The sequence below is a fragment of the Rhinoraja longicauda genome, chromosome 31 (genome assembly GCF_053455715.1).
Source record: "Rhinoraja longicauda isolate Sanriku21f chromosome 31, sRhiLon1.1, whole genome shotgun sequence".
NCBI classification, from domain to species: Eukaryota; Metazoa; Chordata; class Chondrichthyes; order Rajiformes; family Arhynchobatidae; genus Rhinoraja; species Rhinoraja longicauda.
The window spans coordinates 20,833,009-20,849,325 of NC_135983.1; the positions used below are offsets into that span (position 1 = coordinate 20,833,009).

A 16,317-nucleotide genomic window follows, 5' to 3' on the forward strand; every position below is an offset into this window, starting at 1 on the left:
GATAATGAGTCATTAGCGAGTTGGTGCAGCGGGCAAGAATTCAGATTTTTGGACTATTAGGATCCCTTCTGGGCCAGAGGTGACCTGTACAGTAGGGACGGGTCGCACCTAAATGGAGGGGAACCAATATGCTGACTTTGAAGGCAAATAAAGGAGACTTTGAAGGTATTAGACAGGAATTGGCTAGGATACTTAAAGGGTTGACAGTGGAGATCCAATGGCGAAGATTTGAAGACCACATGGATGAACTTCAGAAATTGTTCATCCCTGTCTGGCAAAAAAATAAAACTGGGAAGGTAGCCCAGAGGAGTATTTGAGATGGCATTGAAAACATTAGGGTCATGCATTTTGAGCCCTGTGCAAGAGTCAGCTTGAGCGCAAAACCTCAAACCATTTTCTGCCTCAACTGCAGGAGTCAGTGGTTCGCATATTGGCTTTGTTAGCCACCTCAAAACCTACAAAAGTAGAGTGTAAGCAAGTCATCTCAATCCAAAAGAGTGCCTGAGAGGAAGATGAATTGCCCACTCACTCCATTAACTGTTGCCTGAATAATACATCTCTGCAGGACAAGCAATCATGTTTGGAATGGGGCTGAAATGAAATAGGTGATTGAGAGGAGGCTTGCATTAATCTAATTTTTACCTGGTGTCTACAAGAGAATAAAGTTTAGTTTGGAATCAATCAATTGATGTCATGGAGAGAAATGTAGCTTTTTGCTTGAATGCTAAAACATCAATGAAGGCAAGTCCTTAACTCCTAAACAAATCCAGCCAATCCACTGTCTTAGTTCTGAAAAATCAGAACATTGGGAGAAAAATGTTAACAAAGATAGGGAGTTGACTCTCAAAAAAACATGTTAAAACATAAAAAATGCACATCCATTACAAGTTGGTGTGTTTTTTGTGATTACTGTCCCAACCCCAGTACACCCGAAACTGAAATCCTATCCAAGTGTTCATTCTTCCCCGAGGAAGGTGAACCTCAACAGCGTTCGTAGACTGTTCGTCGCTTCATTCCAAAAAGAGCACGTTACACACACACCTCCTACTACTACTGCTGCTGCTCGGATCAAGAATTACACACCCTTCTTCTTTGCAGTCAGGTAAACAAGTACAGATCCAGTATGACCTCCACCCTACTGCGGCTCAGTATAACAGATTTATAGGACCAGGCAGCCCAAACTGAATGACAACACTTTGCAGAGGTTTAAAAAGCATGGCTATTAAAATAAATAGGACACGGTTGTTTGAACTTACCACCATAACACGTCCTAAAGTCGCCAACATTTTCCCTTCCCACCGCTGGCTATAAAGTTAAAGCTGCCAAACATCTACAACTACATTCCAAACTCAGCAGAATGGGGTGTGCTCGACAGGTTGACTGACTTTATCGCTCTCCAGTCACAGTGCAGATGTGTGACCCAAACGCATTGTTGACGCCCAGGAAGCACAACATCGATGGCTGACAGCCGCCATGTTTGTGCGGGGCGAAAGGTTCCTACGGACAAGATAACTGCACCAATCAACTATTGTTAACGCATTACTACTGAAATTCATGAAAATGTTTGTAAGTCTTCCAAGATAGGGAGGAAAAAGCCCCCCAAAAAATTAGTTAAATCCTCACTAGTTGCCCCTCACAAAAATGGACGGGTCGGTGTCATAATGTTTAGCTTATATACGATTCGCACCGTTGCAATTTAAGTTCGACACCAGACATAATTAATGCTTCGCCCGCTCTCAAATGCAACCACGTTATGCAGGCGTGCGTTTTTAATTTTTGCGGGAGGCCTGGATGACACTTGAGAGGGGGCGAAGATCAAAGGGCGGGTCAGGATTGCACTTCCGGGCTGGGCGTTGTGAAGGAGTTCTCTGGGTGTAAATATGGCAGGTTCTAGTGAGTCAGGTTAGTATCTGGGCAAGAGTTCCTCTCTTATTATTTATTCTCTCAGGGGATTCACTATCTTACTCTGACCCATGTGCTGATAAGTATGTGTCGGTTTCCAGATAATATTTGCCGTCTTTAAAGCTTACCACTGCTGGCCTTGCTTGGTTTGATGACAATGAGTACGATTAATTGAATTATAATTTAACAACAATGTTCTAATTCACCTTTATTTTTTACATTTAGCAACTAATGAATCCCAAGTGCTTAGGTGAGAGTCTCGAATAGGTCCGCTAATGAAAAGAAAGATACCGATGAGGCCACTCAGCCTTCAAACACAGTGCACCGCCATTCATTGATGTTGTGGTTGATTTGTTATGTCTGCTTATCTACTTTGTGTCTCTTTCGGGAGGGAATAGGCTCACAGTGTAGGAAATAATTGAAGTGGAACGTGTATATTCTCATTTTTAAAGCGTGCATTTGTTTTCCTGGTGTCGGCAATGGCAGAACAGTACTTTGTTAAACACAAGGGTTGAATGTAAAAAGTTGCCTAATTTACAAAAGTTTACTAATTTGTAAAGAGTGTTTTGCTAAGTTCACAGTCCTTATGACTTGTAATATGGAGATGTTTAAGTTCACAGACAACATCAAGCTATGGCGTTAGCTTTCAGAACAAGTCAAGTCAAGTCAAGTCAATTTTATTTGTATAGCACATTTAAAAACAACCCACGTTGACCAAAGTGCTGTACATCTGATTAGGTACTAAGGAAAAAATGAAACAGTGTCAATGTCCTCCCAAGAGTTAGGAGTCTGTCACCCAGAGAAAGCCTGGATGATGATAGCAGACTTCCTTCCCCAAATGCTGTTAGTAAACCAGATAGTTTTGTTCAATTCTTTGCTTATTATTACCTCATTCAAAGTATTCATTCACTTATACCATGATTTTTTAAAAATATTCCAGATTTATTTAATTACTTGAATTTAAATTCTGAGCTGTGATGATAGGATTCAAACTAATGTCTCTTGTTCACTAACGCAGAAAGCAGACCACTGGACCCATTCCTTAATCTTGAGCACATCCTTAGCAGCACTGAGGGAGTGAAAAAGTCATGTATTTCATATAAGTTGTTAAATTAATGTCTCTTTTATCTCTTGCGTTGTGTGGGAGTTTAAAATATTATTTGTGTCGGAAAGAACTGCAGATGCTGGTTTAAACTGAAGATAGACACAAAATGCTGGAGTAACTCAGTGGGACAGATAGCATCTCTGGAGAGAAGGAACGGGTGACGTTTCGGGTCGAGACCCTTCTTCAGACTGAAAGTCACGGGAACGAGGAACGAGAAATATAGATGATGATGTAGGGAGATATAGAACAAATTAATTATAGATATGCAAAAAAGTCAATGGTAAACGTTAGCTGTAGCTAGGTGAGAACGGAAGACTTGGTGAGGGAGGAGTGGAGACAGGAAGCAAAGAATAGGAATTAACGGGTCCTTTTCAGAATGGCAGGCAGCGACTAGTGGGGTGCCGCAAGGCTCGGTGCTGGGACCCCAGTTATTTACAATATATATTAACGATTTAGACGAGGGAATTAAATATGACATCTCCAAGTTTGCGGTTGACACAAAGCTGAGTGGCATTGTGAGCTGCGATAAGGATGCTATGAGGCTGCAGGGTGACTTAGATAGGTTGGGTGAGGGGGCAGATGCATGCCAGATGCAGTATAATGTGGATAGATGTGAGGTTATCCACTTTGGTGGCAAGAACAGGAGGGCAGATTATTATCTGAATAGTGTCAGATTAGGAAAAGGGGAGGTGCAACGAGACCTGGGTGTGCTTGCACATCAGTCACTGAAAGTAAGCATGCAGGTACTGCAGGCAGTGAAGAAAGCTAATGGCATGTTGGCCTTCATTGCGAGAGGATTTGAGTTTAGGAGCAAGGAGGTCCTACTGCAGTTGTACAGGGCCTTGGTGAGACTGCACCTGGAGTATTGTGTGCAATTTTGGTCTCCTAATTTGAGGAAGGACATTATTGCTATTGAGGGAGTGCAGCGTAGGTTCACCTGGTTAATTCCTGGGATGGTGGGACTGACATATGGCAAAAGAATGGGTCGACTGGGTTTGTATTCACTGGAATTTGGAAGGGTGAGAGGGGATCTTATAGAAACATATAAAATTCTTAAAGGATTGGACAGGCTAGATGCAGGAAAATGTTCCCTATATTGGGGGAGTCCAAGTCCAGGGGATACAGTTTAAGAATATGGGGTAGGCCATTTAGGACTGAGATGACGAAAAGCTTCTTCACCCAGAGAGTTGTGAATCTGTGGAATTCTCTGCCACAGAAGGCAGTGGAGGCCAATTCACTGAATGTTTTCAAGAGAGAGTTAGATTTAGCTCTTCGGGTTAAAGGAATCAAGGGATATGTGGAAAATGCAGGAACGAGGTACTGATTTTATATGATCAGCCATGATCATACTGAATGGCCTTGCTGGCTCGAAAGGCTGAATGGCCTACTCCTGCACCTATTTTTCTATGTTTCTACGTGAAGTTAGAGAAATCCATATTCATACCCTTGGGTTGTAAGCTGCCCAAGCAAAATATGAGATGCTGTTTCTCCAATTTGTGTTTACTCTTGCTCTGACAATGGAGGAGGCCTAGGACCAAAAGGTCGGTGTGGGAATAGGAAGGGGAATTAAAGTGTTTAGCAACCGGCAAATCATGTAGATCCAGGTGGATTTTGCGAAGATGTTCAGTGAAACAATCGCCCGGTCTGCGTTTGGTCTTGCCGATGTATAAGAGTCCACATCTTGAACAACGGATACAGTAGATGAGGTTGGAGGAGGTGCAGGTGAACCTCTGCCTAACCTGAAAGGACTGTCGGGGTCCTGCGGTTGCAAGAGAAGGTACCTGGGGATGGGGTGGTTTAGGTGGGAAGGGATGAGTTAACCAGGGAGTTGCAGAGGGAACGGTCTCTGCGGAAGGCTGAAAGGGGTGGAGATGGGAAGATGTGACTAGTGGTGGGATCCCGTTGGAGGTGGCGACAACAAAATATTCTTTGTTGTCACTCAAGGATTAGAGGAGATTTCCAAGATGTCCTGGCCAACACATATCTTACAACCAATATCACTGTAAATATGTTTTTAAAACGAGATGCTGAAAATCTGAAACAAAAACAGAAAAAATGGATGCACTCAGTGGTCCAGGCAGCATCTGTGGAAGGAAAAACTGTCAGTTTTTCAGCTTGAAGACCCTTTTTCGGCTGGGGTAAATAAAGAAAACGGAACTTAGTTTTTTGTGGGAGTAAAGGCAGGCAGAGAAATGAAAAGGACAAAGACAATGTGAATTTTTTTTGTGTCTTAAAGACAATGTCTGTAATAGGTTGAGACCAGACGTGGGTGCTGTGGGGATTTCTGCAAAACTGGTTATTTGGTCATTTTTGAGGGAATTTGTTGTATGACTTCAACTGCTCATTTCCTACATTATTCATGTTACTTCAAAAGTTCTTTCTTATCTGTACATGCTTTGTGAAAAGTGCTGTATAAATATGAGCTCTCTCTGTCCTGAAGCCAACAGTATTTTTCTGGGCAGAACTGCTTAGAGTCATAGAGTCAAACAGGCCCCTTGGCCGAACTTGCCCGCACTGACAAACATGCCCCATCCACACTAGTCCCACCTGCCTGCATATGGCCCATCTATATACTAAAACTCTCGTTCGTTTGTTTGTTTGTTTGCTTGTTCCTGAACTGCAGCCAAAACGGTACATGATAGCGCGGTAATTTTAGGCCCACCTTACTCACCGTCGTCCCTTTGGTGCTAATGGAAGAAGTTTCATTGAAATCGGTGTTATATTTTTAAAGTTATTTTAAAGTTTAAATCTATCTCCTAGGGAGGGAGGGGGGTGGATGGAGGCGGGAGGGAAGGAGGGGGAGTAGGGAGATAAGGGGGGTTGAGGGGGATGGAGGAAGGGAGGGGGAAGAGGGGAGTGGATGGAGGGAAGGGGAGGGGGGGAGAGGGTGCTGCACCAATGCTGCACCAATGCTGGAGAGGTTTGGGCCCCTATTTGTCCACTTGGTCTAGTACCCTGCTAACCATATCCTATCCATGTAGCTGACCAAATGTACCTGATCAAAAATCCTCTTTGGGAGGCATAACAAGATTAGACTAGGTGTCTTCTGCCAGGTTACTCATCTCATCAGGTTTATGGTTGTTGAAGTCAATTATTCCAGCCCAATGACATCATGGCACAAACACAAAGTGCTGGAGGAACACAGTGCCTCAGGCAGTATCTGCGGAGGGAATGGACAGATGACATTTTGGTTTTGGACCCTTCTTTGGACTAGGTTTCTTCAGAAGGGTCCAGACCCGAAGCGTCACATGTTCATTTCCTCTCCAGATGCTGCCTGATTCGCTGAGTTCCTCCAGCACTTTGTATTGTGCTCCAAATTCCAGCATCTGCAGTCTCTAGTGTTGACATCACTGCACAAGTTCTTTAGGGCAGTGGCCTAGGCCCAAACATCAGCTACTACAGTTACTTTTTACATCATCCATGACCTCTTTCAATTGTAAGCAGAGTGCCATTGTTTGCTGATGATGGCACAATGATTCTTTTGCAATTCCTCGACAAATAAACCAGTCGATACCTACATGTAGCAGGAATTAGATTAGTTGACAAGTGACATTTATTCCATAATAGTGCCAGCAGGGAGTTTGTATACAGCTAATCCTCATGGATTTAAACTAACATACACATTCTCTGTCCATCCCCATGCTACCTACAGCTTAACATGCTGCTTTTCTGTGCTCAGTTCTGGCAAATAATTTTAGACCAGAAACCTTAACACTGTTTCTCTTCCCACAGAAGTGGCATAACCTGTTGAGTATTTCCAACATTTTCTGTTATAAAATGCACTATAATTGTGCACCCAAGCCGGTCCAACATAACTTCCCCAAATCTGAGACCTCGATCACCAGGAAGGCAGTAGGAACATGCAGACTCTATTGCCTGCAGGTTCATCTCTATTGTATGGCATTTTGATTTGTAAATATGTTGCCTGTCCTTCTTCGTCACTGGTACTAAGTTCTGGAGCTCCCACAAAACTTCATCAGGGGAGCGAGCACCTTCACCAGAAGTAACACAGTGTTTCAAGAAGTTGGCTAATCACTGCCTTTGTCAAGGTCACAGGGAGGATTAATAAAAATTGAAATTGATGGTGACACTCACATCCTGCAAGATCAATAAATCACAACACATTGTTCACATTCCCCACTCTCCTGAGCAACGACCCAAAGTCATTCATTGCCTACAATGCTGGTCAGGAGCGCGATGGAACACAACCACTTGAGTGGAGGAATACAACTCCACAATACACAAGAATTTTGACACCATCCTGGACAAATTAGCACTTCATTCACTGCCCTAAGCATCAGATCCTTCACCGTCAGTACATCAAGTCTGCAGTGTGTGCTCAACAAGGTTTATTTGACAACACCTCTAACTCATGACTGCCAACTCAGCACTTCTTAAACCCATTGTCTCCACCTGCTAGAATTACAAGGGAAATAGGTATATTTGATAGTCGCCATTTGTGAGTTCCCTCCAAGTTAAACATTTATTTCAATGTGGAAATATATCACTTTATTTGTTCGGTCTAAATCATGGTGGTTTACTACCACCCTCTCAAGTAGTTAAAGATGAACAAAAAGTGAAACGAAAATGAAGCCTTGCTAATAATGCTCACATTGTACAAAATGAAGTAAAAGTTCAGAGAAGAAAATTGGTTAATTTCTTACTGGTAAAAAGGTACCAGGATTAAAATTATTTAAGTCTTATTTAGTCCCCTCAAAACCCCCAAAACATTAGCACAATAGGGTAGAAGTGAGGGGCAATGTGAGATGGCTAATTTCCATGGAGATTAGTATGTGGAAGGCATTGCAGTGAAGCCTGGTGCTCTCATTTCCCGGTCGCCTTTTGCCTCCCAAGCAAAACGAGGAGTGGGAAAGCTGTTCGCTTTTCTTTTCAAGCCTTGCCCATTGTAGCTGCGTCACCCGGGATCACATCCTTGACAACCTTGGGATCTCTCAGCCTGAAACCTGCCATTACCATAAGAGAATAATATCAGTATTAAAGGTAACTAAGTTAACAAATTGCATTGTGGAAACTGGAAACCCAACAGTGAATCACGTAAAAACATAGACACGAAGAGGGTCTTGCAGTTCATTCTTCCATTAAAATGGAAATGTTCATCTGTCTTCCTCATGAATGATTCTTGTGTTTAGACCACACCAGATATGGATCATTATTTACATAAAATTGTATTTCTTAGTTTTAAGCCTAAGCTTGCCTTTCATCAGACAAGGCATTTCTCCTTATTCTACAGCATTAGTTTAACTTGAAATGGTGCTTCAGATTAACCAAGGAATATTCCATATATTTTTATAATGCTGAACTATATTCATCTCTCCACCACTTCTGTTTGTGACTTTCAGTCTGGTAATACCCTGATTTTAAAATATTGTCCCTTGTTTTCAAATCTTTGCTCGGTCCATCTGTCTGTAACCCCATCAGTCTAAAACCCTCCAGAGAATCTACAGTCTTGAGTATTTCTTACTTAAGTTACTGCACTGTTGAATCATAGAAATGTTACAACATAGGAGGCCAATCAGCCCATCATATCCATGACAACTTCTCACAGCGTAATTTTATAATTCCTGTTCCTGATAGGAATGCAACTTCGCTCCATAACCTTGAGCTCGCATGTATATTACTCCATTGCTATGGGTATCATCACCCAATAACTCATATGGCATTTTATCTGATGAAAGAAATCAGCTTGTAAACCGATAAACTCAAATTGAGTGATCTCAAATTTGAGCTATGTTTATCAGCAGATCTTTTCAGTACAGGATGCAAACTTTCTCTGCAGAATTGGAGTGATGGATTCCTGGCTGTAATGATCTATCTCTGTGTATTTAGTAAAGAATTTATTTTTCTGTCATCAAAATAGCTCACTTGGCCCATTATGCACTTGAAAGAGCCATCCAATTAGTTCTACTTGTACCATCCTGCTGTTGGTATGTTGCTGCATGTACCCAATCCATCAATGTATTGTTCTGCAGAAGCTGCTTGTGTTGTCTGAAAGCATTGAATGGAGCAATGCAGTTACATTTTAACAGCAGTCACTGTTACTATAACTGCTGTGTCACACACAGGGAAACAAATGAACATCAATCCTCTCTTGGGGAGTATTTCTCATTTTCCTTGACTTTAAATTGTCGTCCACTCGCACGGTACTGACTATAAAATTCTCAAAACCTCATGAACTTAATCCCTTCATTCCTTGATAGCTTTTATATTTTTTCCAATCTCGCTCCCACAGAACCACCCTATAGTTCTCTCTCGGTCAAGCATGTCTCAATGGGTAGCCTCTGAGAATGAAGTTTGAGCGTGAGTTCCATTTGGTGACTCGACCACATGTCTCTTCCAGTATACATCCGAGAAAGTGCTGCAATGTTGGTCGTGCTTTTTCATTTTGAAATGTGACTCATTTGTGATCCATGGATTGTCAGGTGAACAGAAATTTGAAAAAATGATTTTTCTTGTCAATAGTTTGACCAGCATTTGTTACTCAATAAGATCAATGCCTATTATAAGTATGGCTACACTTTTGAACAGTTTAAAAAGTGCTGTATAAAAGCAGAATTTCTTAAAGGCTGTTGTGTACATGCATAGGCTCGTCTCCTGAGGAAGAGATGCGGATGTCATTCTCCAATCACACCTTCATTGTACCAAAGAAAGAGATCAACATTTTTATAGACATGGGGAAGTGGAAGCGCTCTCAGGTACTGTATTGTTTGGAGTTTCCTGCAGTCTGTCGTGAGTAACTTGTCCGATCCGTTCTTGCTGTGAGGGTTGAGTTTCTGACAAAAAATAGTTAAAACTAGTTGAAACTTCTCCCTTCTCACCCAAGCTCCTGATAGTAGTAGAAAATGTTTAAGGCAAGATATAATTGTACTCAACGTGCAGCACAGTGGTGCAGCTGGTAGTACTGCTGCCTCAGCGCCAGAGACCTGGGATCAATGCTGACCTCAGGTATTGACTGTGGAGTTTGCACGTTCTCCCCATGACCACGCGGGTGCCCTGGTGCTTAATTTCCTCGCACATCCCAAAGACATGCGGGTTTGTAGTTTAATTAGCCTCTGCAAATTGCCCCTAGTGTGAACGGGTGATCAATGGTCAGTGTGGACTCTGGGCCGGGGGTCTGTTTCCACGCTGCATCTTTCTATTCCATTCAATCAATTGTAAAGGCTTTTTGACATTGCTTGCAATTTGGAACACATCGATTTAAAAGGGTGCTGAATTTGTTTCACTTTAACATTCAAAAGAGTTTGGGGTACTTGGATAAAAGGTTGTTAGGCTTTTGGGGAGAATAATAGATTAGAGATGTTTATTTGGATAGTTCTATTAAAGAGCCATAGCAAATATAAGTGTGAGAATGGTGGCTTTCTGCTATATCATTTTATGATAATGTGTGGAGTCAGTTTGTATTCATTTATTTACAACTTATGCAGTGGAATATCAAAAATGAAAGTTGCCTCCTGCTGTACATTTCTTCAGGCCATCAAATAGTTAATTGTTACTCTGTGTACAACCAAGTATGTCCCAATAAAGAGGGTGCAAAGAATATTCTTACCTGCCAATGATTGGTAGCCATACAGTTAGATCACAACTGATCCATTCTGGTACTCGTTTTGGTTCTGTATCCCTTAAACCTCTTACCAAACAGACACCTAGCAATGTAGGAAGGAACTGCAGATGCTGGTTTAAACAGAAGATAGACACAAAATGCTGGAGTAACTCAGCGGGACAGGCAGCATCTCTGGATAGAAGGAATGGGTGATGTTTCGGGTCGAGACCCTTCTTTGGATTGAATCAGGGGAGAGGGAGATACAGAGATAAGGAAAAGTAAGGTGTGAAAACAAGACAAAGGGGATGCTGATCAAGGAAAATGTAGAATAGATCATTGTTAGCTAGGAGAAGGTAACAACAAGCAAACAGAGATAAAATGTAAACAAGGACTAGTCGGGGAAGTGGGGAGGCTTGGAGAGAGAGGGAAGGCAACGGTTACTTGAAGTTAGAGAAGTCAATCTCAGTTTTCAATCTTCCAAGTTTTTTCCAGCCCTTTTCTTTTGTGAGTGTTCCAAATTTCAGTCACCTTGTGAAGAAGTGCTATCTGACATCACTCTTGAAAGGTCTGCTAACTTTAGCTGGTGGGTCAGGCGGTCTAATCTTTTGATCTTATGAAGGTGGAGGTGCACTCACATGTATGTCATTTTGACTGAGAAGAGTGGATGTTCTCAGGATGGTGGAAAGGCAGCAGATCAAATGGACTGCTGTAGTCTGGAGCTCTGGACCACGCTGAGGTTCTTGAGTTCTGCTGTGACTGCACTTGGGAATTATTTTATTTTCATTCATTTTATATTTTAAAAATTGCATGTTAAAATCTAAGATTGCTTAAAGGTTTGGTAAGTTCTACACTTAACCTCAATGGTTCAATGGTACTTTATTGTCACAGGTACAGTGAAATTCTTTCTTGCATACTGTTCAGTTAAAGTATTACTATATATAAGTACAATCTTACATTAAGTACTTGTATAGGAATAGTACACGAGACAATATATCTGAGATCTGTATCACCTTCTCTCACTTCCTCAAGGCTTATTCTGACTACGTTGGGTTTGTTCTGAAACTGAATGAAAGCGTGAAAGGGAAAAAGCTCACATGTGACTATAAAACTTCCAAGGTAGGAACGATAAGTTGTGAGGTTGAATTTTTGTGAAGCAGTCTTCTCTATTAATGTTATAAAATACACATGTTTTACACTGGGGTAAAATGAAGGGAAATTTTTAACACTTACCCCAAAAATATATCAGGTTAAGTGACCAGGATATTTTTGATAATGAGATAGGTTAGTGGACAGGAGAGCGAAATGAAAAGATCTAGGTATGTAATTCTAAAACTTAAGTCTGCAGAGTTGAAGCTCCAGGGTTGTCTTAAGAGCTCTTCACATTTCGTTTAAAAGTTTCTTTTGATCAAGCTGGAGCTGGGAATATTAGGGTTTAAGAGGCTTTTCATCTTGTGATCTTTCATCACTCAGAGGAAATTTACAAAGGATTGCATAGGCCCCTACTGTTCCTCAGTTGTTCACGATCTTGATGATATGTCATTATGCTGTTGTAGTTGAGTTACTACATCAGAACCATTGATGTGGTAATGCAAGTTCAACGTTCCCCATGGTAGTTGAGAAATTTAAATTCAAGTAAGTAAATAAAAAGCGTATCCCATTAATAGTGATCATGAAGCGACTGGATTATTATAAGTCTGTCCAGTATGGCCTGTGGGGGCAACACTCACACTCCTAACTGCCTCCTCTGTTCCAGATAATTGGGGAGGAATAATAAATGGCCATTGTGCAAATATGCAATAAGTTATGAATGAATAACGTGGAAGTGGCGTGTCCATTTTTCCCTCTCTGCTTGCATCTTACCACAGTGCTGCTGAATTTAGACATCACAACTTATGCAATGGCAGATGTGAGCCAGAATTGCACCTGTTAATGCTATGTTACGTAATCCAAGGACACCAAGGAGCACCCGAATGGCTTGATATTAATTCAAATGACATAAGAGAGGAAAGAACCTTGCATTTATCTATCATCTGTGACATCTCGATATAGCTTACGATTAATTAAATTCATTTGAAGTATCATTGTAATATTATAAGATTCTATCAGTTTGCATAAAGAGGGCTCCTCTTAATAAAGTATGTCTGAAGTGTGGTCACTGTTGTAATAAAGGGAAAACATCTACCACTTTGTGCACAGAATGCTTCTGTTAATTAAATACTTAACTGTCGTCACTGTTATTATGTAGGAAAAACCTCTGCTAATTTGCACAGAGAAAACCATCACAAACAGACATAATCTGACTCAGTGGTAATGAGGGATAAATATTGATAAAGGCACTGGAGAAAATGCAGTAGTTTACATCCTTCTGAGAAAGCAGACTGAGTGTCGGTTTATAATTTCATTAAAGAATCACCTCCCACATTGTCAGCCTGCATTATGTGTTTAATCTCAGTAATGGGCCATATCCCATAACCTTCATGATGGAGATGGGGTACTTAACCCATGGGCATCAATCTCCTTCAGACACGACTCTAGTCTAGTTGGGTGGCTGATTTCACCCTTCCCATTGCCTTTCCAGTGATTGAAAGCAGACTACCACTCAGAGACTCAAATGGCATGGACAGTCCAATCCACGCTTCCAAAATTATCCAGAGTAAGACAATCGACTTCAGAGAGCTTTTTCATGAGAGCAGCTGTAAAGGTGCGTAGCACTGAGCAATTGCCTCACCATTTGTGTGTGTCTATGTGCACGTTTAGCTATGCCGTTGTATAGAATGATTGGAAGTGACTCATCTGAATCTGCCAAATATGCAAGAATTACATGTAGACACAAGGAACTGCAGATGCTGGAATCCTGAGCAAAAACCACAAAATGCTGAAGGAACTCAGTGGATCAGGCAACTTTGGAGTACATGGATAGATGACGTTTCAGGTCGGGACCCTTTTTCAGGATTACATGGTGTTCTGAAAAATGTTTTATCTCTGAACCAATATCACCTGAAATATATAATCTGGTCATTATCAAATAGATGTTTGGGGATCCTATTGTGCATAAATTATCTGTAATGTTTTCTCCATTACAACTGTGCTTACACTTCCCAGAGGACATCACTGACTATAAAGTAGCATAGGGCATAGTGAATGCAACAGTATAAATGCAAGGTCCCTCGTCCTCTGTTCAGATAGTGCGCAGGAGTGGTGACTGAGACCGCGTGCTTTTTTTTAATCTGCAGCCAGTGGAGAAACTTACTGTGCTCCTAAACACCCTGGACCGGTGGATTGATGAGACTCCTCCAGTCGATCAGCCTTCCCGATTTGGTAACAAGGCGTACCGCACGTGGTACAACAAGCTCGAGAAGGTATGGACTTATTCAAAGAGTGAATTACTGACATTAATTTGAAAAAGTTTAATCACTAAAACATTTTTTTTAAGTGAACTTTCAGCAATGCTAATTTAAAAAAAAAGTTTTAATTTTTGAGGTGGCAGTTGGAGGAGGAATAAATACATTTGCCTGTGGTTTAAATGTGGGAAAATAAATTTCTGGTTGGTTGCAAGAACCTCTTTACAAAATTATTGAATGTTTTAATTGCACATTGGGCATAAACAGAAACCAGAAAAGGTAAAAGGAAATTATCTGATGGGGTCTGAAGGAGGATCCTGAGCCAAAATATAGTCTGTCCATATCCTCCTCGGGTGCTGCCTGACCCACCGAGTTCTTCCAGGAGACTGCCTTTCTAACATGTGAAATTGTTGGGTGTTGGGATAGGCAAGAACTATGTTAATTGGTTATTTACGATCAGAACTGAGATGGCTGTTTCTTCAGTGATCATATGTTTCTCATAATTTATGTCCATACTATCAGGTTTCCCCAATCTTTCCCTACTTTGGCATCTCAGCAAAGATGATGTAGCTATCTGAGAAGAACTCAGAAGGTCAGACAGCATCTGTGGAAGGAAATGGATTGATTACATTTTGGGTCTGAACCCTTCTGCAGTCTGAAGAATGGTCCTGGCCTGCTGAGTTTCTCCAGCACTTTGTTTTTTGTTCAGGATCCCAGCATCTTCAGTTTCTCGTGCCTCTATGTTACTCTATTTGGAAGTGGCTCTTATTTCATGCTGAGACTCGGCCTGGGAATCTATGTGTTTTCCACTCCTCTGGTTCCAAAAGTATAATATCAGTACCTCATTTCTCAGCCATGTCGCGAGTGGATATTGTGCAAGTGAAATAGGTCAGTTGATGTCTGGGCTGTTTTATGAAAATTGGGGACATTGATGTGGTGCAGAAGGATAAATCTTATAATGAGGAAGAGAACATAATATAAAGGAATGTTAGAAATGGATCCAGAACATTTGGCTACTGCACCCTGTCCCATGGCTGCATCTGAGAGTGGGAGATGGACCAGGAGAGTTCAAGAGAGATGTAAACTCAGAGGAGATGTGGCTATCCTATGGTGTACACGAACTGGCGACGAAACAGAATTGGCTTCATGGAAGGAGGCAGAGGGTGGTGGTGGAAGGATGTTTTTCAGACTGGAGGTCTATGACGAGTGATGTGCCTCAGGGATCAGTGGTGGCCCATTGGTATCTGTGGTTTTTATCAATGAATTGGATGAGAATTTAGATGTCATGATTAGTAAGTTTGCAGATGACACTAAAATGGAAATTGACAGGTTCTTGATTAGTAAGGGTGTCAAAGGTTATGGGAGGAAGGCAGGAGAATGGGGTTGAGAGGGAAAGATAGATCAGCCATGATTAAATAACAGAGTAGACTCGATGGGCTGAATTGCCTAATTCTGCTCCTATGACTTATGAACTTATAAAGTGGATGGTATCATAGATAGTGAAGAGGCGTGTTACAGCAAGCTCCAGATCAACTGGGCAAGTGGGCTGAGGAATGGCAAATGGAATTTAATGCAGAGAAGTACTAGGTGTGCAATTTTGGGAAGTCGTTTAAACCTGGCCAGGACTTTCACAGTGAATTATAGGGGCCTGGGAAGTGTTGTAGAGCAGACACATCAAGCAATAGACAATAGACGCAGGAGTAGGCCATTCGGCCCTTCAAGCCAGCACCGCCATTCAATGTGATCATGGCAATGTGAGTACATAATTCCCTGAAAGTGGCATCACAGGTGGATAGGGCGGTCAAGAAGGCTTTTGGCCGTCATCAGTCAGGGCATTGAGTAGAGAGGTTGGGATATTATGTCACTGTTGTACAAGATCACTGCCGAGACCTAACGAGTACTATGTTCGGTTTTGGTCACCCTGTTATAGGAAGGATGTCATTAAAATGGAAAGAGCGCAGAGAAGATTTACGAGGATGTTGCCAGGACATATGGGCCTGTGCTAAAGGAAGGTGTTGGAATGCAGGAGGCTGAGGGGTGATCTTATAGAGGTGTGATCTCATGAGGGGAATTGATAGGGTGAATGCGAAGAGGTTTTTTTAATCCAGGATAGGAGGATCAAAAACAAGAGGACATATGTTTAAGGTGAGAGAGACAAGATTTAAAAGACACATGAACAGGTTCATGGATAGGAATGGTATGGAGGGATATGGGCCAAACGCAAGAAAATGAGACTAGATGGACACCTTGGTTAGCAGGGACGAGTCGGGCTGAAGGACCTGTCTTCGTGCTGCATGACTCTATAAGTCAATGTTACTTGGTGTCCCTTGCTGTCCATGGTTCCAGGAAAGGGAGGTTTGGTTAAGTGCCATTCATGAGTTCCTAGCACTTGCACTAATTAATAATTTACT

General features: G+C 41.7%; 2 protein-coding genes across 4 annotated transcripts in view; one reads left to right on the forward strand and one right to left on the reverse strand.

The window, feature by feature from the left end:
- The window catches only part of crata (carnitine O-acetyltransferase a), a 38,231-nt gene extending 36,866 nt beyond the window's left edge, over positions 1–1,365 (reverse strand). For 2 of the 3 annotated variants that reach the window (XM_078426034.1, XM_078426031.1), the window contains exon 1: positions 1,257–1,365. In XM_078426034.1, coding sequence (XP_078282160.1) covers positions 1,257–1,286 — 30 coding nt within the window. In that variant the 5' untranslated portion in view covers positions 1,287–1,365. The remainder of the gene's footprint in view (positions 1–1,256) is intronic. The other variant, XM_078426033.1, reaches the window with a different exon arrangement.
- A 467-nt stretch (positions 1,366–1,832) lies between these two features.
- Positions 1,833–16,317, forward strand: part of ptpa (protein phosphatase 2 phosphatase activator) — a 44,429-nt gene continuing 29,944 nt past the window's right edge. Inside the window, exons 1-4 of the mRNA XM_078426103.1 lie at positions 1,833–1,902; positions 9,611–9,720; positions 11,595–11,681; positions 13,799–13,924. Coding sequence (XP_078282229.1) covers positions 1,881–1,902; positions 9,611–9,720; positions 11,595–11,681; positions 13,799–13,924 — 345 coding nt within the window. The 5' untranslated portion in view covers positions 1,833–1,880. The remainder of the gene's footprint in view (positions 1,903–9,610; positions 9,721–11,594; positions 11,682–13,798; positions 13,925–16,317) is intronic.